The following is a 21,055-nucleotide window of genomic DNA, read 5'->3' on the forward strand; positions in this document are numbered from 1 at the left end:
AGCATAAGAGAGATTTACCAAAGACGAGTTGGAGAAACAGCTCATTACCTGCTTCTACATGGTGACCATAGCGCACTAGCTTCATTTTATCATCATTTTGACTCAAGTGATTCACAAATACCACCAGTTTGTTAAACCTGATTTTACTTGCTTGCGCCTTAGTTCGCTTATACAAGTATTTCTTTGCCATTATGCCTCGTGTGCCACCAGGCAGGCCCTCTAGACATGTAACTTCTGAAGACATGAGAGGTTCTGGATTTTTGCACACAATGAGGGTCTTGTAGCTAATTAAAATCGATACCTACTAGGATCGTAGATAAGATCCCCACAGTGTATATAATGAGGTAAGTAGTGTCATACAAGTAGCCGAAGCTAACTAGTATATACTAGTACTAGGCTCTGATACCGAGACAGAGCCTACGGCAACAAACGGCAAGGAGTTGGATCAGAATATCCTTGTCATAGCCAGAAACTATGCTCGTGACGATCTATTGTATACTTCAACAACAAAATGATATAGAACAATATAATAAAGCTCAGAGCGTCACCACTCAAAGCTTGCTGGTAGGAGCGTCAATATACAGTGACTGACTGCGCTTCATAGCCTCCTGGGCCTCCTTCTCGATCCGGTCGAGCAGGACAGCGCAGGTCGGGATGTCGTGAATAAGACCAATGACCTGGCCAGCGGTCCAGACCTAAGAAACACTTGTTAGATTATGACAAAGACCAATAATGTGTGATATGCTTACTCCAAAGTCAACATCACCGTTCTCGAAAACTTGGCGGCCTCGCTTGCCGCTCACGTAGGGTCCGATCTCGCTAAAGTCTCCCGTTGTGCTCTCACGCTCGACCTTCAAAGCATCCTGGGTAACTTTGTTCGCGAACAGACGGGTTGTGTTCTTCCAGCGACGGAGAACAAGAGCGGTATCAGTCTCTTGGGCGTTGACAATAGCCTCCTTGACCTTTTGGTGAATGGGGGCCTCAACAGTGCTCATAAAACGAGTACCCATGTTAATACCCTCGGCACCCAATGCGAGAGCTGCAGCTAGACCTTGGCCATCGGCAAAGCCGCCCGAGGCAATGAAGGGCACACCCAGATCCTGGCGGGCGCGGCTGAGAAGGATGAAGTTGGTAATGTCGTGCTCACCAACGTGACCGGCACACTCGAAGCCGTCGATAGAGAGGAAGTCGACGCCGAGCTTGACGGCGGACTTGGCGTGGCGGATGGTGGTGCACTTATGAAGGATGGTACAGCCAGCCTTCTTCAGTTGCTGAATGACAGGGCCCGGGTTGTTACCAGCGGTTTCGACGATCTTGATGCCCTCATCGATGATGACCTGAGCGTAGGCGGCGTAATCGGGAGGCACAAGGGCAGGGAGGAGGGTAAGGTTCACCCCGAACGGGTACTTGGTCATGGTACGGCATCGTCGGATCTCCTTGCGCAGATCTTCGGGTGTAGGTTGAGTGAGAGCAGTGAGCTGAATGAGTGTATGTTAGTCTTGTCGCCTTCCATGGATCAATCCGTCTGTGTGCCAGGAACAGGGAACATACGAGACCCAAGCCACCCGCATTGCTAACAGCAGACGCCAGCTCGGCGTATCCTACCCACTGCATACCTCCCTGCACCACGGGGACTGGAAATTGTCAGTCTCTTGACCGTGATGTGGATCACCATATTAGAGTAACCTACCGCGAATGCCCAGCTTGCGCGTCAGGGCAGTATTAAACGGCATCTTGTCGTTTCTTGTCTTGGTATATAAACGGGGTGTGAAATCTCAGGTGTATGTTTCTCAACGGCTCTCAAATCTAGTATCAAGAGAGGTAGCGAAATAAGAGGAGCAGGTAAAGAACAGGATCAGATGCTCAAATACCAGGCTATCGTGAATAAAAAGCACCGAGTCCTGGGGTCGGGGTAGCCGCGGACCTGGGCTGTGGGGAAGCAAAGTTGCCGAGGTTCGCTGACTGATTAGTTACGCCAGGCCGAGTGGGCGGTCTTGCCGACGGACCCGGACAGACACAAGAGCACTGGTATATATGAATGTACCTTCTTTGGGGAAGGGTTCCTCGGTCTGAAACAACTTGAGGATGATTACAAGGTTGATGAGTGATCAAGAGCAAAGGCCAGCCCTGGTGACCGCCCAGTCCTTCCTGCTGTCTGTTCAGCATCGCCGCATGTGACAGCGGCCATCAGGTCAGCCCCTAACCCAAGGAGGGTGATGTACTCAGTACACCTTCTATTACGTATGGAAGGTGAACACAAATGCAATTGAGAATTGTTTACTAAATCGATTTGAGGACTTTCTGAATACCAGTGCAGCCATTGTTTTTTTTTCTAATTGATATGTAACCCTGAATATGAAACCCATCCGGCTCATTGACAGAGGGAATGGGCGATTAACGACGGGAAGTCCTTCTGCGAATCTCGAAGGTCCCTCTAAGTCGCGACAGAATGCCGAAACAAGAGGGTGCTAAGCACGACGACTTCATTCCCTCAAGGGGTACGGCGTCGTGAGCGGAGACTCGTGAAGAAGAGAAAATCAAAAGTGGATGAGCACGCTGGGAAAAACCAAATACACAAGCGAATCACATGACCAATCGGAAGATTGTTCTTCCTGAACCTGCAAGCTCTCCACAGTCACGTGGACACATGCGGAGAGCTACGCGGGCAGATCGCCCGCGTACCCAATTGCGTTCGTTGGCAACTCTATGATCACTCGAGTTCGGAAAATGCGCAATGGCTGAGCTCTATCCTTCATTGGTGCAGTGCGCCATCGTGGCAGCGGCCTTCAAGGTGCTGCTATTTCCCGCATAGTGAGTCGCTCGTTTACTCTGTTCTCCTCCGTCCAGATCTAACCGTGTTCCGATGGTTACAGCAAGTCGACGGACTTTGAAGTGCACCGGAATTGGCTTGCTATCACTCATTCGCTTCCTGTGAAGGAATGGTATTACGAGGTCTGTCCTTGCACACACCTGATTTGAATTATCTGGCTGTTGACACTGTTGCAGAAAACCTCCGAATGGACCCTCGATTACCCCCCGTTCTTTGCAGCCTTCGAATGGCTCATGTCGCAAGCGGCCGCATATATTGACCCGGGAATGCTGGCTGTGCAGAATTTGGGATATGATTCTTGGGAGACAGTTTATTTCCAACGCGCCACTGTTATTGTGACCGAGTTGGTCTTGGTATTTGCATTGAGCCGGTAAGACAAATCGACTGCCTTGGATGAAAGAAGAGACGAGACTAATTTTTCCCAATTCTAATAGATACGTTAAGTCGGCTCCTTCCTGGGACAAACAAGCTGCCCACGTGGCCAGTCTCTCTATTCTTCTCTCCCCGGGCCTGTTTATCATCGACCACATTCATTTCCAGTATAATGGATTCTTGTACGGGATCTTGATCCTGTCCATCGTGTTGGCTCGGAAACAATCGACACTTCTCTACAGTGGAATTCTCTTCGCCATTCTTTTGTGCTTGAAGCACATCTACCTTTATCTTGCCCTTGCTTATTTTGTTTACCTGGGCCGTTTCTACTGCCTCGACCCCAAGAATGTCTTCCGGCCTCGGGTTTTCAATATCATTAAGCTCGGGGTCTGTGTTCTTGGCGTTTTTGGTATTGCTTTTGGGCCCTTTGTGCAGTGGGGCCAATTGCTGCAGCTCAAGGATCGCCTCTTTCCTTTCTCGAGAGGGCTGTGCCATGCGTACTGGGCGCCGAATATCTGGGCTATGTATTCTTTTACCGACCGTGCCTTGATTCCTTGTATGTTCTTTTCTTCCCAACAGACTTATGCCTGATTTGCTGACTTGGTTTCTAGTGGCACCGCGCCTGGGACTTTCGGTAAATCAAGACGCTCTCAATAGTGTCACCCGTGGGCTTGTTGGTGACACTTCCTTCGCGGTCCTCCCAGAGGTCACCAGCCAGCAAACCTTTGTGCTCACATTTATCTTCCAACTCGTATGTATTATCCCGCGCCAAATAATCCGCATCAGATACTCATACAGCATAGATCCCTCTTGTGAAGCTTTGGTTCCATTCAGGTCCCAACTGGGAGACATTTGTAGGAGCAGTGACACTTTGTGGATACGCCTCCTTCCTTTTCGGCTGGCACGTCCATGAGAAGGCAATTCTTTTGATCATCATCCCCTTCAGCCTCATCGCTCTGAAGGATCGTCGATACTTCAGCGCTTTCCGACCACTGGCCGTTGCCGGTCACGTCTCGCTTTTCCCGCTGCTATTCACCGCCGCAGAATTCCCGCTCAAGACCGTCTACACTGTGTTCTGGTTGATCCTCTTCCTCTTCGTCTTCGACCGGGTCGCCCCCGTCCCAGAGCGACCGCGAATTTTCGTCTTCGACCGACTTGCTTTGCTATACCTCACATTCGCCATTCCACTGATAGTATACTGCTCGCTGGTTCACCAGCTGGTCTTCGGATTCGAACGACTACAGTTCTTACCCCTAATGTTTATGAGCAGTTATTGCGCAGTGGGTGTTGTCGGGAGCTGGGTTGGATTTATGGTGGTTTATTTCACGGCATAGATCGGTTTCCAGATAGAAAAAGAAGCCTCGGCTCAACATATAACTAGAATTTAATCATCAGTTGCTGCTCTGCTTGCATGTCCATGTCCAGCCTGTCGAGGCATAATAAGATGACGTAACCAAATCCACGTGGGTCTGACCCACTTCAACCACGGAGTCTATTTCACGCTATTCTCGGACGGGCTAGCGCCGCCCCGTGAAATCCATGCAGGCGTGAAACTCGGGCTAAATACAAATGCGCGTCAAATCGGGAGAAAATAATGGTTTATCCCTATCTATCATTCATGATTAGAAGCTGATTATGAAGACCTTCAACTTCGTCATGCTTTGGCCATCCTCCGATCAAACTGATCCTACTAGTACTACTACTACTAGTATTTACTATATACCTAGGTATCGAGGCTACGAACTGGGATGAAACTTGGCTTCTGGCAAAAATTCAGAAATCCTCAGTATCACCTCCTCAGGCTTCAAGCCTGACTCAAAGCTGTTGGAATGGCGTCTTATATATAAACTTCAACTTGAAGAATGTATACAATGTTAATATCGGTAATTTCCAAGGCCTCTAAGGAGTGTACGTGGAGTATTTTCCCTGGTGAACTTGGCACATCCGGGCGGGCTCTCCACGGAAAGTGTTGCACGGCATGAAGTTCACGACGTCAATTTTCTGCACTTAGATACTGAGAATAAGCGCCAACTCAAACGAAATGCCATCCAATGGTCACCCAACTGGCTTTACGGCTATATTCCATCAATTTGGATCTGACAGGGTATCTAGAAGCATTCAAGCGCTTGGCGAATCGAGCACATTGTTCTTACCAAGGACTTCGGCCTGGTCAACGAAGTACGGACATCAGAAATGGGACTACCAATCGCTATATAGAACGAAAATTCCAGAAGCCCTTGGAACTGCAATTTCTAGCTAGGTATGTAGGTGGCAAGTGTATAGGTAGTTCTTCATCGCAAAAGGTTTGACTGCTTGTCGAATCAAGCTACGGCGGGCCTTTTGGTTATATAGAAAAGTTCGAGTGTGTAATTTTGGCTCAAACCAGTCCATTTACATACATTTTCAGCTTTGGGTAATAAGTTCCCAAAGTTAAGTAGGCGATGGATCAGATGGCTAGGTCTCAGCACCGCTGAGGATAACCGCTAGGATATTCAGTGAACGCAGCGACCGTAACACATCGAATCTTTGTTATACTGCATTGGATTAACAAGATTAATGCATATCTAATCCTGCGATCGTCTGAGATGAGTACATCACCCGCGGGTGCTCGCAGAAGTCAAATATATGCTTCACGGGAATAATTTGAAGCTAAATATACAATGCAAGTTAGGAATATTCGTTGTAATTCCCGAGATAGTAGGAGTGACAAGCCAGCCCTGGCTTATATAGTCTGTTGAAGCTGGAGTGGCGGAATATTAAGTATGGGGGGGTCATCAGAGACTAGGCACATGAGCTGCATGGTAATGCATCCATGGCCTGCCAACCAAGACCATCTGATGTTAGACATAAGGAAGAATCGGAACGAATTGGAGATACATGGGTGATTACTCGCCGATACAAGGACTATTACAGATTGTGGTGGTGGAAAAAATCGAGAAATTGGGATAGTAATGGTGGACATAGTTGGCAAAATAGACTAGGTGACAACAAGGCCCCTCGCGAAAGTATTTGATACTCGGGTTAAACATGGGATTTTGGGCAATTAAATGAAGCAAAACCCAATCGAGCAGATTCTCCAGGATCTGGCGATTCGAACGAGGGTAAATACTGGTATGGATGGGGGTGTGGTGGACCAGAAACGCGTTGAGGGCGATGGTGGCCGGCCGCAGAGGGCGCAAAGAGGGTCGGCGGGAGCAGAAAGTCGTTTTCCACATTTTCCACTTTCGCCCGCCCTGCTCCTCCTCTCCGCCAATCACAGCCCGCCGCTCCGGCGCGGTTGATCGACCGCTCCTCACTGCGCTTTTTACCTTCTCTTCTGGCACTTGTAACTTTCTTCATCCTCTTCCCCTTCCCCAAATCGTGCGCACTTGATCTCTTCCCACCACCGCCACAGCCCAGGAATTGCTATCTATCCCTGTATACTTACGACGCGTTTACTCTCGGTAAGTCCGCGAGTTTACTTCCATCTTTGTTCTCCACTGTTGCCGAGTCGCCTCGATCTCCTGCTGCCCCCCAAAAGTCTGGACCGACCTCGACACCACCACCCGGCATCCTTCGGATCTTATGATTGCGCGTGGCACACGCAATATACCTATCGCATTACCCTTTCAATCTATATACATCGGACATGTTGGCTGATCATATCGCGTGCTGTCTAGTCTATTCATCCTCGAGCTCGGTCGCGGTCGTCTCCGGTAGACTGACGCGTACCTGCACCTTCGTCAAAAGACCATGGTATGGCCATATCGAATGTCCCGATTTGAACCTTCGCGAAACAATACTCGACGCAAAGATATAACTATTCTCGAGGGACATACAGAGCTTACACTGTGACCTAGGTATTTTTCAAACGGAAGCCGGTCACATACCTCCCACGACCCGTGATTCATGATGACAACTCCGAGGTACCTATATTGTGTGGGATTGTTAGAAGAACCAGAGGATTGACATGGTGTTGCAGGTCTGGGTTGTCCCAGAGACCAGCGAGGTCTTCACGAGCTATGAAGCGTACCTCGCCCGGATGGATTTCTACAAACAACGCCGGTTTATATGTGAAATCACGGGCCATTCTGGTCTGAATTTCTTCGAGGCAATGCGCAGTGAGGTATGTCGTTGTTTCCGCTCCGCCATGCGGTTCCATCGTGAGGGGCAAATACTCAACTCGACATTAGATGGAGGAATCGCGCGAGGTGAACAGCAGCTTCCCGGAAGCGCTCAGGGAGCCAATTTTGCGTCGAATTCAGTTCTCTACGGTCTCAAGGGTCGATAATCTGGGTATGTCTCTTGGTTGATTTACTGAACCTGAGCAAGGACTAACGGTGATTTCCTAAAAGTGGATGAGATATTTGAAGTGAGAAGAACCGTATTCGCTAAAATATGCGCCAGCACTAACGAATGACTCTAGGAATTCAAGTTCGATTTTTACCCCGGAGAAAATGTGTTGATTATCCTGGAAGATGGCAGTAGGCTACATGGGACTATCAGGGATAAGGCAAACTTCGCCGAACAACTGTTTGAGGATGGCACTGTTAAAAAGCCAGCGGCTTCTACATATCTGGTCAAGATCCTCGATCGTCCGAATGAGGAGGCCCTGTTGGACCATAATCATATCACCCGCGACCGGAAGGCCTTCACCAAGCTGATGCTAAGGGGATTCATTAAGCACAACGTGACTCGCGAATCCTGGACTGGTGCGCCTTGGCTGGTCAAACCTTCGATTGCCGACGAATACAAGATCTCCACTGAGGTTCCCAAACACCTCCAGTATGGCTCAAAAGTCGCGGAGAAGAAGGCAATGAAGAAGGCAGACCAAGACGGATATTTTGGCTTCTTCTCTTCCCAGCAACTGCCAGCCCTGAAACCAGCTATGAAAGGGCAGAAATCGAAATTGTCTACCCAGGATTTAGCAAAATCTAGCCAGGCGCAGTACGAGGAATATCAGCGATCGCTGAACGGCAATCCCTCATTTCTACTTCCAAATAATCCCCTACGCCCATCGAAGCCACCGCTGGTCGGTGACAAGAAAATGCATTCGCCTTCCGCGATTATCAAGAGCGAGTCGACGGCTCCATCTCCCCGCCGATCCGTTATCCGATGGAGGACTTGGAGCTTCCACCCTGCCGAGGTGACAAACACCGCCCTACTTTGAAGTTTATGATGCTAGGCGAGTCAGATGATGATGGTGCCGAGGATCTTTTGCCCGATGACTTGGAGCCTGAATCAGTTGGATTGCTTCTGGAGACCTGGGATACTCTCAACGTTTACTGTGAGGTATTCCAGATTGACTCGTTCACTTTTGATGATTTTCTTCAATCTATGCGCTTCTCTTCGGAGCAAATGGAGTGCGAATTGTTTATAGAGTTGCATTGTGCGATTTTGAAGAAATTGGTCAATTCGGAAAATGAGAATGGTGCTATCCAGATCAATCTCCCTGATTTCCCTGCTGAAGAATCTGACGATTCAGAGGAAGACGATGAAGAGGGTGAAGATGATGATGACGAAGAAGAAGAAGAAGAACCAGCAGAATCAGCAGGGAGAATGACTACCCGAGGAAGCTTGGCCAAGAAAGAGCTGGAGACGCTGAAAACGCAGATTGACGAAGAGGAGGAAGAAGATACTCAGATCCATCGTGCCGCGGAAATGTTTACCAACTATGGATGGATTGATCGTCTTCGTCGACGGGACTTCCGCAATGGTGGATGGGAACTAGTGATGATCGGTCTCCTGCACCAGCTCTCTGTTCGCCCTCGCTATGAGGCGACCTGCAACGAGATTCTCAAGCATCTAGCACCGCTCGATGCGAAGCCAATCCAGAAAACCGCTCAGCAACAGTACAGTACTCTCGACATCAACTTGCGTGTCAAGGCTCTGCAGATCATCACCCTGCTCAGTCTAGAGACAAAGGCTATCCGAAACTACCTGGAAGAATGCAGTAACCAAATGACCGAGTTTCGGAAGGTTAAAATCGAACACCAAAAAGCACGCAAGGCAGCGTAAGTAGCACCTTGGATATTTCGTCTGAATTGTTGACAAATACTAATTTGTTTCCCCAGACTCGTTGAACTTCGCCAGCTTCACCTGGACCGCAAAGCTCTCCAACCGGAACCCGAAAAGAATGAAACCGACAAGAAAGAGAAATCTCCTTCACCCGTGCCAGAGCTTGATGGGATGGATGATTCCAAGTTGACTCTCGAAGGTGATTCCGAAATGCCGATAGATTCGGAGGATGAAGATACACCTCGGCCACGAGCACTCCGTGGAGGCGTCGACCGTGTCCTCGAGCGGAAACGAAAACAGGAGATTGAACGAGAACGCAAGGAACAGCTGGCCAAGCAGCCCAAGGGTTCTAAGCAATACCAGAAGGTTCTGAAGAAGATCGATGACCAGAAGGCAAAGATCGAGAAGCTTCAAGACGAAATTGACATAGTCGATAACGACCTGCGTGAGGCCGACTGCCCACGAACAAGGTGTTTGGGACTGGACCGCTTCTGCAATCGTTACTGGTGGTTTGAACGCAACGCAATGCCTCGCGAGGGTATGCCGGATAGCTCCACCTCCGAGGCCCAGTATGCCAATGGCCGCCTTTGGGTGCAGGGCCCCGACGATATGGAGCGTGAGGGCTTCATTGACTTGACCGATGAGCAACGCAAGGTTTACCACAAACATTTCCAGACCACCCCTGCCGAGCGCAAGAAGCACGAAGAAGGATCCACACACCTGCTGAATGCTCGCGAATGGGGTTACTATGAGGAGCCGGAGTCGATTGAGCAGTTGATGGAATGGCTTGAGCCGCGAGGAACTCGCGAATTCAAGCTCATGAAGGAACTCCAACTGCAGAAGACTCATATTGTGAAGTACATGAAGAATCGCCAGGCCTACCTGGTCGACTCTCGTGAACGCGCAGAATCAGAGGAAATGCCCACCAAACGGGTCACCACTCGCAACAAGACATACGTCGACGTGAATGAACACAGTCTTCGCTGCCTCCGCTGGAAGAATACAACTGCCATGAACGATATCGGACATCTCCACGTGGACCCTGATCGACCAGCCAAACGACAGAAGCGTAATACAGATGACACCCGTGAGACCAAGGCAACACGAGGCAAGCCATTGACCCGTCAAGGTTCCCGTCGAGGTTGATCTGAGACCTCGAGTGTCTTTGTTTTCATTCACCTTTCTTTCTCTTCTTTACTATTGATTCTCTCGCATCTACTAGAGATCATGCGACCACGATCTTGTAACATTCCTGGCTTTGTTATACTGTATACATTCTGTGCATCTGCGCTGGGGAAGGAGTCGGGAGGGGAGCGGGGTTGATTCACTGTGATTATTGACTGTGTGATTTGTTGTTTTTTTCTGTCTATCTGTTTTTATTCTTATCTTATTCTTCCAGAAACCCGATAGAAATGCACGAACATAGAATTCTCAATATCACCGATCTATGCCGTTCGAGTAGGCTGACCATTCGGTTGTTCGGGACTCGTTGGATGGTCCCGCTTCCCGCCACCCGTGTAATTTATGGTAATCATATGTATTTGTATTGTCATCTTGCGGCTAAACGCGGGGGGGCGGCTGGTATCGGCATGTCAGGCCAGTACGCCGAAGTGTCCACGGCAAAAGACGTCAGCGATGCCATCGGCGAGATCTTTTGCCTCCAAAGGTTTGCCTCTCTTTCATTCCCATTCTTTACTTCCCCCTTCCGCTATTTATCTTTCAACCGATCTGGTCGTATTGCCGTTCTCGTGGGTATCGCTGTATTACTTGACCCCCCGGTCCCGACGATCCTCCGGTAAACCGAAACCAAATCAACTTTTTCCCAAATATCGCCGAGTGATCACGAGGGGAAAACCGTTATTCCCCAGACCCTCTTCCCTCGGTGCGCCTCGGCCACACACTGCGCACATTGTGCCTCCCCTTCCTCTCATGTCGACGATACTCCCAGACCATGCCCACACTCATTCCGATCTTCTCTCACAACCACGCCAATATCTTCACCCAAGCGCGGATACCAGTCCGCATCTCAACTCTCCGATGAGTGAGATCGCACACCAACGAGCCTCTCCGGCGCCGATTCAAGGTGGCGCAGGTGGCCAGTATGTCAATGCGGACGAGCAGAAGAACCAAGGCAACAAGCCCGTCCAGAAGAACAGTCTCGACTATATATTACGAAGCGGTCTAGCAGGAGGAGCCGCGGGCTGTGCGGTGAGTGCGCGGAGGTGCAGGTGGAAGTGAAAGTGGGAGAGTGGAAGCCACCACTTTTGCTCTTTCATTCGGGGAATAATCTTACTGACTATGATATGATTCATAGGCCAAAACCGTCGTCGCACCACTCGATCGCGTGAAGATCCTCTTCCAGGCCTCAAATCCGCAATTTGCAAAATACACAGGTAGCTGGTCTGGACTTCTAGCTGCGATTAACGACATCAAGCGGTATGAAGGCTCCAGGGGCCTGTACAAGGGCCACTCCGCCACTCTTCTCCGTATCTTCCCATATGCTGCCATCAAATTCCTCGCCTACGAACAAATCCGCGCCACCATCATCACGTCACCTGAACAAGAGACTGCAATCCGTCGTTTAGTATCCGGTAGTCTGGCTGGAATCACCTCTGTTTTCTTCACATACCCCCTCGAGCTGATCCGTGTACGATTGGCTTTTGAAACCAAACGCACATCCCGGTCATCCTTGACAGACATCTGTAAACAAATCTACAACGAACGCATCACACCCCCATCATCTAGCGCTACATCAACAGCAACGGCCACCGCCACAGGCACCCAACAAGCTTCCGCGAGCGTCATCGCCGCCGAGAATGTTTCGTCAACAATAAACAAGGCCGTTCCTCGATCCGGCCTCGCGAACTTTTACCGTGGCTTCGGCCCCACCATCCTCGGCATGCTCCCCTACGCGGGCGTGTCGTTCCTGACGCACGACACGGTGGGTGATTGGCTTCGCTACCCCTCTGTCTCACAGTATACCACGATTCCAGACTCAGAGACCAAGCCGAAGAAGGGATCTCGACATCCCCAGCTCACCGCTGCAGCGGAGCTTTTCTCCGGCGCCGTCGCCGGCCTTGTCGCGCAAACATTCTCATACCCGCTTGAAGTTATCCGGAGACGGATGCAAGTTGGCGGCGCTGTTGGTGATGGCCGCCGCATGGGTATCGCTGAGACTGGCCGGAAGGTCTGGCTTGAGCGGGGGTTCCGCGGGTTCTGGGTTGGTTTGACGATTGGGTATATTAAGATTGTACCGATGAGTGCGACCGCCTTCTTCGTTTATGAGCGCTTGAAGTGGCAACTGGGGATTTAGATATTCGGCCAGACCCATCGACATCGGGCAACTTTATCTTTGCCGTTCAGAGCAATACCCCCAGAGGGCTTTTGAAGCACTCGTGTGACGATTCGCGACGGGGTTTGACTGAGGACTCTCTGGCTCACAGCTTGTCTCCTCTGCAAGTCCAATACCAGCACTCATGGGGCTTTGTCCCCTTGATTCCTCCGACGCCCAATTTCCTATGTTCTCAGCGTTGAACATGACCTTTCATGTTCTCGATGCACATCATAGTAGCTTAAAGGCAAATGCTTTTCGCGATAGAGCGCCGATAGATCGCTTTTTTTCTTCTCTTGCACGCCGACTGGACCATCTCTCGGCTTTTGATTCCCACTGCTGGGCGTTTTGGTCATATTCCCGCACTTTATTCTCGTCCGTGAGGCATACTAGTATATAGAAGAGCCATTGAAGATACACAGATTTCTATTATTCATTCCAAAGTTCATTCACGCATCTAGATGCCTGCAATCTGCAATTTGGAAGGCATCGTAGCATGGAATTCCCAGGCGCATACTAAATAGCGCTGTATCCCAATTCTCTACGGCTGTATATTAGGATCCCCGCAAATAGAGGCCTGCAATTAAGATCTAAAGCATTCCTCCATGCTCTTTGTTCCTTGTAACTACTGCATAGTCCTTCGGGTGGGTCCGCGGAGCGCACGGACCACAACAAAAAAAAGTTCAGGCGATTGCGACTCGCCATTATTCTCTCTTCAAACGACCACGAAATGACTACACGCAAGCATAACGAGTTCCTCGACCTCCCAAGCGAAGATGAAGAGCAGAGCGACCGCGGCTATGACTCCGAGGAGAACCTGACGAAAAGCAAAGCCCACAATGTGAAGCGGCGCCGAACAGCAGACACCCAAGACCTGTTCGGTCTGCAATCAGATCAGTCCGACGAAGAAGACTCCGAAAATGACGCACCAGAGGAGAAGGGAAAAGCGCGCAAACAAGTGAAGTCTCGCATGGAAGCAGCTTCCGACGAGGAGGTGGAAGAGGAGGGCGCAGAGAACAGCGAAGATGGAGAAGAAGAGGACGACTACCTCGACTTAACGGCCTCCAAATCCTCGAAATCCAAGAAGCCGCTCACCACAAAGCCCGTCAAACCGACCAAGAAGTCGAAATCGAAGCCCGGTGTCATCTACCTGAGCTCCTTGCCTCCATACCTCAAGCCCTCTGCCCTACGGTCCTTCCTAGAGCAGCGTGGGTTTGAGCCTATCACGAGGGTTTTCCTACAACCGACGGTCAAGGGTAATGGCGCGTCGAAGCGCCAGTCCAATAAGAGGAAGACATATTCTGATGGATGGGTGGAATTCCAAAGCAAGGCTACGTATGTTTGGCAATTGAAGCTACCCATGCTGGGTTTTACTGACCTTCGACATAGTGCTAAACTTGCCGCCGAGACACTGAACTGTCAACTCGTTGGAGGAAAGAAGGGATCGTGGTATCATGATGATATTTGGAACATGAAGTATCGTGAGTAATACCGAGCGCGCTTTATCATATTCATACCGATGCTAATGTGTTACGTCTTAGTCCGCGGATACAAATGGTCGGACCTGATGGAGCAAATCCAGAGAGAGCGCGCAGAGAGGGAGTCGAGACAACGTGCTGAAGACTTGCGCGCCAAGAGGGAAGAGAAGGTCTTCATGGCGGGTGTGGAGCGTGGACGAGTCGAGGAGGGTATGGCCAAGAAGAACGACGCGAAGAGGAAGAGACAGACGGAAGCGGGTGACGCCACCACCGAAGTCACCGCTCCAGCGAAGGCCCCAGAGAACCCGAAGAAACCGCGGAGGACATTCGTTCAAAGCGATGTTGTTTCTGCGAAGAAGACGGAGACTATTGGAGCTGATGCGAAGAGGGTGTTGGGTAAGATCTTCTGATTTGATCTCCCTTGTGTATGGGTCACCCCATCATTCAAACTACTGTATTGAGATATCCATGTTCTACATTACTACCAAAGAATATTTTCATGATGAAGAAACATATTTGCACTGCGCAAGCTATTCACACTGCTATAATCTAAATGTTCAGAACTTTTATGATTTCTTGCAAGCCCGTCAGAAATTTCAAATAAACGCCAGCCATGATCGTCAAGGATATCACTCGTAGAAAGCTCATTCGTCGCCCATCTTAAGATCATCAAAGTCATCAAGAAGCTCGTCCATGTTGATCTTTGGTACCTCGTCGTCACTTCCGCTATCCTCCTCCATCTGATCAGCCATCTGAGCCTTCTTGCGAGCTTTATAGATATCCAAGGTTTGTTGCAGTTCCTGGTCCTCCTCGACATCGCGCAAGAACATCTCGAAATCGGCCTCCATACGGTTGGCCTCCTGTTCCTGGCGCTTGGTAGGGGCGGCGGGAGCACTGCTGGCAGCAGCAGCCTCCTCCTCGTACTCGCGAGCCATACGTCTGAGGCGCCAAGCGCGGTTCTTGGGCTTCTTCTTGCGGGCGTAGTGCTTCTTAACCAAGACCACATCAGGAAGTGTGGAGCCGTACTGGTGGCTGTTCTCGATGGCCTCGTAGTTGTCATCGTTGAAGATGGTACCGGCCAAATGGTAACCCATAGCGGAGTCTCCGACATGCAGGACACCACCAAGGTGAGTTCGTGTGAAGTAAGTTTTGTCATTAGTCCCAAGGTCTGAAGCACGGGCAACAGTGGCCTCGGCCAGGAAGAATCGACCGTTGGACTGACCAACAGGCTCGATATCCATAATGACGAATTCTGTCAGGTGGGTGACATCCGAAAGGTTCTTGAAAGGCGAGCGCCAGTAAGCGCCCGTGGGGACTTCACAGGTTTGGAGGGTTTGGGGGTCGATGAGGTTAACGGCACTGCCGACGCGGTGACAGAGGGTCAAGGGGGAGATGTTGCCCAGCTGCCGGGCGAGTTTAATCGGAAGCGCAACCAAGTCATCCTTGCAGATGGGAATGATCTCACAGGACCAAGTGTGTTTATATTGGGCGACTGTAGGAGGAAACTGATTAGATTGGTTTCTTAGTAGAGGCGGGGAAAACGCATGTCTTACCAGATGTATGGATATCCATCGAGATGAGCTCCTGGGACTTCTTGGAAGTAATGGGAGCAACACTGCAGAGGAACTCGACCATTCGTTCGGCTTCATTACGCTTAGCGTAATAGAAATCCAGACCGTCCTTCGCCTCCTTGATATTGACTGTATCCTTGTGTGCGCCGTTCTTCAAAATGAGCTGCTCGAGGTACAAGAATGTACGTTTGTGGGGGACCTTCTGGCGAAGCTGGATGGATGCGCGCCAGGCGTGGTGGGTGAAACTCTTCTGACAATCCGGGCATTGTTGTGTAGCGACGACGTACTCAACCTCGAAGCTCTGCTGAATGATTGTACCCTGGAAAGCCTCTTGCTGAATCGTAAGTTTGACCTTCACACGACGGGAGTGAGGCTCCGTCCAAATGAAACTGGCGTCAATAATTCGGACTTTTGAAAGACCACGGAGACGGCGTAGACAGATGGCGAGTAATTCCTTCGATTCGGGAGCAGCGACGAGCCAGCTGGTGGGGGGTTGCAACCAACGCTCACAGTCCTTGCAAAAATGCAGGGTTGCTTCACGTTGCACTCCTTGGGAGACATCGACCGAGAGACGAACACAATCCTGGCAGAGCGCTCCGGCAGAGGTAGTTCCATCGATAGGAGCACCACAGTTGCAGCAGAGAATACTGGATAGGTTAGTATTTGAAATTCACATTATCGCAGTAGTAGAAAAAAATCCCCTCCGCGATAAGAGAAAAAAAGGAAAAAAAACTCACGTAGCAGAGATGGCCTGCTCCTGCTGCATTGCCACCATGGGAACGGGGGCATCCAGATCCATCGACATCTTGACGAGATTCCAATCGGAGATACTCGAAAATCAAGGGAGTCTGTGAGAGAACAAAGTCACGAACAGATCGATTTGTAACTTTTGCCCCGCCATGGCCGAATCTTTTATCGCTGACTCATCGTTTGCCTTGTTTGCACGCAGTATCGCTCACCGCCTCGACTTTCTGCCGATATCTCGTGGAATTCGAGCGATAGGACCCTCGGACCTTAAAGGGTTCAGTACTATCACGTCGCCATGAGTAGAGCCTTGTTACGCGGGGTCGTGTGCCATTCTTGTCGCCATGAGGTCATTCGATCATTCATGGCTGTATCGGGAGTGCCGATGCCCCGATACACCTATACTCCTCGACACATTTTCACCTCCAGAGCTTTCTCGACAGTAGGCCCGTTGCGGTCTGATCGGCCCCCTACCTCACAACATCCCGATATCAACCTTTCACCTGTGGAAGATGTGGTTGCTGAAGTCGAAAATAACGGATCTACCTCTGAGTCGCATGTGCCCTGGTACCTGCAGGATGAACCAGCCGCCGACGAGTCCCGATCCTTATCTGGAGACCATATCCCAGAAATCCCAGAAAATTCCCCCGAAATTCTCCCTACTCTGCTCGAATATTCCTACAAAGACCTCGGCTTGGATAGCCTCAAACTGTTTGACCTTCGTGGTCTCGAAACACCCGCCGCACTTGGCGCCAATGTCATCATGATCATTGGAACAGCACGCAGCGTGAAGCATCTGAACGTATCCGCCGATCGTCTGTGCAGGTGGCTTCGGGCCACGTACAAGCTTTCGCCATTTGCCGACGGCTTACTTGGACGCAATGAGCTGAAGATCAAGCTCCGTCGCAAGGCTAAGCGAGCGCGCGCAGCTGCCAATGCCGGTAGAATGGTGGATGAAAAGGATGACGGCATCACGACAGGTTGGATCTGTGTCAACGCGGGCGTTGTTGACAAAGGTGCCATCGAATTGGAACTCAAGGATGCCGGATTCGAAGGCTTTGGTCAGCTTGATACTGGCACTAGCGTGATTGTTCAGATCTTCACTGAGGAGAAGCGAGCCGAAGTCGACCTGGATGGTCTATGGCAGGGGAACTTTGACCGTGCCGAACGCAAACGTATTCGCGAGCTTCAACAAGATAATGCGGCATCTGCGTCTAAGACGGAACCCTCGGCAAATGGTCGCCTTTCGAATAGTCCTGCCAGCTATCCCAGTGGACAGAAAAGAGGTCTTCACACTAGTCGCGAAGGTGCCTCATCTTCCACCAAATCCGTGAACGTGGACCCGGCTACCGTTTTTGCGGCATCATCGGTACCCGGAAAGACACCTGGAATGTCCACTGAATCGCTGCTCAAGATGTTGACTGGACTTCCCGAGGAGAATGCGAGGATCGAACTTGGGACTGGTCCCGACGATTATCAATCTACTCTGTTTCTACGACTGCTCAACGAGAGCCTCCCGGCCAATATGTCCCATGAAGCTCTCGCGGCACTGCGCCTAAAACTGGCTACGATCGCCATTTCTTGCCACCACCCGGCATACAGCAAGCCTGCATTGTCCGCCTCGTTTACCGCATATCTTAGCAATGCTTACAATCTGGAGGATGATCTTGCTTTTGAGATTGTATCCGCGCTCCTGGCCCCGCAAAAGCTTGAAGGCAGCCATGGAGAGCCTGTGTTATACCTACCCGAGGCCGACATTGAGCTCGCTCTGCAAATTATCGACCGTCTCAGCCTGCGGGGCGTTCCGATCCTCAACATGAAAGTATTCAATATGCTCTACCGCGTTGCTGATACTACAACCAAACTCCCATCGAAGGAAGGTCTTTCCCAGTCCAAAGTTACACCGCAATCAGTAACTGGGAATGAATGGTCCGAATCTCAACGTCAAATGCTGAATCGATTGTCAAAAATCGTTGCTGGTGCCAATGTCGCCTTTGACGAAGAAGAAGCCCGCCGGCTCATGGTAACCCAGTTTCGATGTGAAGACTATGATGGATTCTGGCGTCTGTGGCGAAAGTTTCCCCTGAAAGGTGTCATTCGCACACCCGAAGACTATGCCCAACTGTACCAGCTGCACGCCGACCTTGGAGATGAGCGTCGAGCGCGCGAGTGTATCTCTGAGTGGGTGCCTATGATGGACCGAGAGGTTACTCCAGTGCGGCTGCAGGGTCCAATTGTGACCCCCCCTCATGCACTGTATTCTGGTTGCGGATCCTGATATTCAAACTCGAGCCGAGAGAAAGACACCTAGTCAATTCCTAGATGTCTGGACTCAGTGCCAGGAGGCACTCGCCAAGGACACTTTTTGAAGGCAAAAAGGCCGATGGATATGATATCCGATGGCTTCCCTGTATTATAGCTGTAGCATACCTTTGTTTAATAGAATATTTGCATAAGAACCCGTCGGTTTCTCAACTTTCCAATAAAATTTGATGATTGACAAGGGATGCCAAGTATATCGGTGCCTTCCGAGTACATTTGAAGCTCAGACCATTTTAGTGCGGAGAATGCGGAGTAACCCACTTCGACTCTTAAATGCCTTGGCTTGCATTACATTAATGCCGGTAGTCTCGTGGTAAAAAAAATACCCATTGGCATTTCTTAGCCATCGCAAATAGATAGTGATGGCTCATTTAGACCTAATTAATTGAGTTATCAACAGTTGTACTTGTAGCATCGTAGTATAAAAAGATAGAGAGATGTATTACGTGCCTCTGATGACTAGGAGTGGCGAGGCCTCAGCGCGTCATTGCGTCTTTTCTTCCCCGCAAACTCAACCCGCGGCATTTACTTGAATGCCTTGTTTGATTTCTTTAAAAGGAGTCCTTTTTCCCCTCACCTTGATATTTGTCACATCAAAAAAAAGCAACAAGGATAACCCCTGGTGTCACTATGCACTCCACCGTTCTACTACTAGCCCTAGCAGGCCATTTATGCAGTGCGATCCCAGTACAGGACGGACCTCAACAACGTCTGCTAAATGGCCTTGAACTCCCTAAATCTTACAACAGTGTGACGGGTGGCGGGCGCATCCCGTTTACTCCCGGCCACCGAGATCCCTACGATGAAGCTGTTGATACAGTTGGTGATGAACTCGATCCTCTCCCTTGGCGCAATGGATTAGGCGCTTCAGTCTTGGGACCTTGGAACAAGGATCGGTCCCGACAGAGCCCCGATCTTGTACGACCTCCCAGTACTGACAAGGGTAATCTGGCTAATATGCGCTGGAGCTTTGCTGATTCCCATATCCGTATTGAGGTAAGGACTCTCGCTTCCTTATACTTCTTTTCTTCCCGAGCCAGCTACTAAACCAATATTACACAGGAAGGAGGATGGACCCGCCAGACTACCGTTCGTGAACTCGGAACAAGTGTCGAGCTTGCTGCTGTCAACATGAGACTTGATGAGGGTGTGATCCGGGAGCTTCACTGGCACAAAGAGGCCGAATGGGCGTACGTTCTCGATGGCGAGGTTCGAGTGACCGCGCTTGATTACGAGGGCGGGAACTTCATTGATGACTTGAAGAAAGGTGATATCTGGGTTCGTATCTACTTATCTACCTTCAGATCCCAGATTTGAAAAGCTAACATCACCCTCTCTCTCCCTCTAGTACTTCCCCAGCGGCGTGCCTCACTCTCTCCAAGGCTTAAGCCCCAATGGAACGGAATTTCTTCTTATCTTTGACGATGGACGATTCTCCGAGGAATCAACTTTTATTCTGACGGATTGGCTGGGTAAGCCCTATATGGTGATCAACGATTGTCCGCTCCTTTACTAATACTCGAAAATGCATAGCACATACCCCCAAGTCAGTGCTATCCAAAAACTTCAACCTTGACCCCAGGGTGTTCGCCCACATCCCTGAAGGCGAAAAATACATCTTCCAGGGCTCTAAGCCAGGCTCTATAGACGATGAGGCTCCAAGCGGCAAGCAGGTGAAGAAGTCCAAGTATCAATTCACCCACCGAATGCTCGACCAAGAGCCGATCAAGAGCAGCAATGGCGGAGGACAAGTCCGAATCACAGACTCCAACAATTTTCCTGTCTCTAAGACAGTTTCTGCCGCACACGCGATCATCGAGCCTGGCGCTATCCGGGAAATGCACTGGCATCCGAATGCCGATGAATGGTCGTTCTTCATAAAGGGTCGTGCCCGAGTGACCATCTTTGCTGCCGAAGGCACTGCTCGGACATTTGACTATCTCCCCGGCGACGTTGGCATTGTGCCTCGCAATATGGGGCATTTCGTTGAGAATATCGGTGATGAACCCGTTGAGATGCTGGAGGTTTTCCGCGCCGACGAGTTCCGAGACATTTCCTTGTTCCAATGGATGGGCGAGACTCCCCAGCGACACGTTGCTGATACTCTCTTTGCTGACGATCCTGAAAATGCGAAGAAATTCCTGGAACGAATTCAAAACCATGAACATAATGTTGTAACCAAGCCCGACTTTGTTCGTGAAGGCGGCCGATCGGGTCTGGAACTATAACCGATGGCTGGGGTTAGAAAGCAGATATTGCATCTCTCTTAGAATATGGATTCCGAAACATAGTTGCTTGCAGATAGGAGAGTTGGAATATGAACTTGAAGATTTTTTTACTATTGTTCCTACCGAGTATAGTCTAGCTCTAGTGATAATCATAAACATACATAATCATGGGTGCCAATGAA

General features: G+C 50.1%; 8 protein-coding genes across 8 annotated transcripts; 6 read left to right on the forward strand and 2 right to left on the reverse strand.

Annotated features, from left to right (window-relative positions):
* Positions 1–551: 551 nt before the first annotated feature.
* N7533_003966 (NAD(P)H-dependent flavin oxidoreductase) lies at positions 552–1,733 on the reverse strand (the record flags this gene model as incomplete). The annotated part of the gene is made up of 4 exons (XM_057100616.1): positions 552–695; positions 750–1,478; positions 1,552–1,634; positions 1,691–1,733. The coding sequence occupies 4 exons, from the start codon at positions 1,731–1,733 to the stop codon at positions 552–554; spliced, it is 999 nt and encodes a 332-aa protein (XP_056960246.1).
* Positions 1,734–2,734: 1,001 nt separating this feature from the next.
* Positions 2,735–4,536, forward strand: N7533_003967 (dolichyl-P-Glc:Glc1Man(9)GlcNAc(2)-PP-dolichol alpha-1,3-glucosyltransferase ALG8; the record flags this gene model as incomplete). The annotated part of the gene is made up of 6 exons (XM_057100617.1): positions 2,735–2,811; positions 2,874–2,952; positions 3,007–3,200; positions 3,265–3,758; positions 3,814–3,953; positions 4,006–4,536. 6 exons carry the CDS (start codon positions 2,735–2,737, stop codon positions 4,534–4,536), a joined length of 1,515 nt encoding a protein of 504 aa, XP_056960247.1.
* Positions 4,537–6,934: 2,398 nt separating this feature from the next.
* Positions 6,935–10,345, forward strand: N7533_003968 (uncharacterized protein; the record flags this gene model as incomplete). Its single annotated transcript, XM_057100618.1, has 8 exons — positions 6,935–6,937; positions 7,042–7,107; positions 7,164–7,307; positions 7,375–7,477; positions 7,537–7,553; positions 7,608–8,213; positions 8,258–9,195; positions 9,256–10,345. 8 exons carry the CDS (start codon positions 6,935–6,937, stop codon positions 10,343–10,345), a joined length of 2,967 nt encoding a protein of 988 aa, XP_056960248.1.
* Positions 10,346–11,236: 891 nt separating this feature from the next.
* On the forward strand, positions 11,237–12,512 carry N7533_003969 (coenzyme A transporter; the record flags this gene model as incomplete). The annotated part of the gene is made up of 2 exons (XM_057100619.1): positions 11,237–11,407; positions 11,514–12,512. The coding sequence occupies 2 exons, from the start codon at positions 11,237–11,239 to the stop codon at positions 12,510–12,512; spliced, it is 1,170 nt and encodes a 389-aa protein (XP_056960249.1).
* Positions 12,513–13,260: 748 nt separating this feature from the next.
* N7533_003970 (RNA-binding ATPase activator ESF2) lies at positions 13,261–14,418 on the forward strand (the record flags this gene model as incomplete). Its single annotated transcript, XM_057100620.1, has 3 exons — positions 13,261–13,865; positions 13,920–14,011; positions 14,072–14,418. The coding sequence occupies 3 exons, from the start codon at positions 13,261–13,263 to the stop codon at positions 14,416–14,418; spliced, it is 1,044 nt and encodes a 347-aa protein (XP_056960250.1).
* Positions 14,419–14,652: 234 nt separating this feature from the next.
* Positions 14,653–16,384, reverse strand: N7533_003971 (ribosome-binding protein NMD3; the record flags this gene model as incomplete). Its single annotated transcript, XM_057100621.1, has 3 exons — positions 14,653–15,500; positions 15,562–16,226; positions 16,317–16,384. The coding sequence occupies 3 exons, from the start codon at positions 16,382–16,384 to the stop codon at positions 14,653–14,655; spliced, it is 1,581 nt and encodes a 526-aa protein (XP_056960251.1).
* A 303-nt stretch (positions 16,385–16,687) lies between these two features.
* On the forward strand, positions 16,688–18,601 carry N7533_003972 (RsfS/YbeB/iojap family protein; the record flags this gene model as incomplete). The annotated part of the gene is made up of 1 exon (XM_057100622.1): positions 16,688–18,601. The coding sequence occupies one exon, from the start codon at positions 16,688–16,690 to the stop codon at positions 18,599–18,601; it is 1,914 nt and encodes a 637-aa protein (XP_056960252.1).
* Positions 18,602–19,275: 674 nt separating this feature from the next.
* N7533_003973 (RmlC-like cupin domain-containing protein) lies at positions 19,276–20,873 on the forward strand (the record flags this gene model as incomplete). Its single annotated transcript, XM_057100623.1, has 4 exons — positions 19,276–19,641; positions 19,708–19,923; positions 19,994–20,117; positions 20,179–20,873. The coding sequence occupies 4 exons, from the start codon at positions 19,276–19,278 to the stop codon at positions 20,871–20,873; spliced, it is 1,401 nt and encodes a 466-aa protein (XP_056960253.1).
* Positions 20,874–21,055: the final 182 nt, after the last annotated feature.

Source organism: Penicillium manginii (genome assembly GCF_028828005.1).
Source record: "Penicillium manginii strain IBT 31320 chromosome Unknown utg000004l:1.0-7231830.0:1.0-7236170.0, whole genome shotgun sequence".
Classification (NCBI taxonomy): domain Eukaryota; kingdom Fungi; phylum Ascomycota; class Eurotiomycetes; order Eurotiales; family Aspergillaceae; genus Penicillium; species Penicillium manginii.